Genomic DNA, 546 nt, shown 5'->3' with positions numbered 1-546 from the left:
GTGTGTGTGTGCGTGTGTGTGTGTGTGTGTGGTGAATCTGTTAATGCTCGATGTGTGTTTATTGGTCAGTGTGGTGAAGGTGCTGCTGGAGGCGGGTGCCGATCCAAACCTGGGCGATGACTTCAACAGCGTGTATGAAGCGGCTCGAGAGAAGGGCGTTCACTCATTAGAGGGTGAGACACGCATCTACATGTGCTTCACCATCATCATCATCACTGTTAGTTATAAACCCATCCACACACACACACACGCATGTAAACACAGCAGGAGTGTGTGTTATTACATAGATCAATTTTAACACGCTCATTTTGTGCCTTTGCATATCGGCACTCTATTTATTTAGCAGCGTGTTGTTTGTAAGTGTTTTCCATCTCACACACACACACACACACACACGCGAGCGCATCATATCTGGCTGCTGTATGTATATTACTCACATTTGTTTTGTTGTCAGTTTTTTGGTCTTGAAGGAGCATCTTTCCCTGAAGCACCATGATGAATGAGTGTGTGTGGAATATGAGAATATTCCGGCAGACTGTGTGTGTG

General features: G+C 45.4%; 1 protein-coding gene across 1 annotated transcript in view; it reads left to right on the top strand.

Annotated features, from left to right (window-relative positions):
• LOC107731856 (caseinolytic peptidase B protein homolog) overlaps positions 1-546 on the top strand; it is a 19,556-nt gene that overhangs the window by 17,204 nt on the left and 1,806 nt on the right. Inside the window, exon 4 of the mRNA XM_016543050.1 lies at positions 70-173. Within this exon, the coding sequence (XP_016398536.1) occupies positions 70-173 (104 nt within the window). The remainder of the gene's footprint in view (positions 1-69; positions 174-546) is intronic.

This window comes from Sinocyclocheilus rhinocerous, unplaced genomic scaffold (genome assembly GCF_001515625.1).
Source record: "Sinocyclocheilus rhinocerous isolate Xijiao unplaced genomic scaffold, SAMN03320098_v1.1 scaffold6028, whole genome shotgun sequence".
Classification (NCBI taxonomy): Eukaryota; Metazoa; Chordata; class Actinopteri; order Cypriniformes; family Cyprinidae; genus Sinocyclocheilus; species Sinocyclocheilus rhinocerous.
This window is presented reverse-complemented; position numbering and strand designations above follow the sequence as displayed.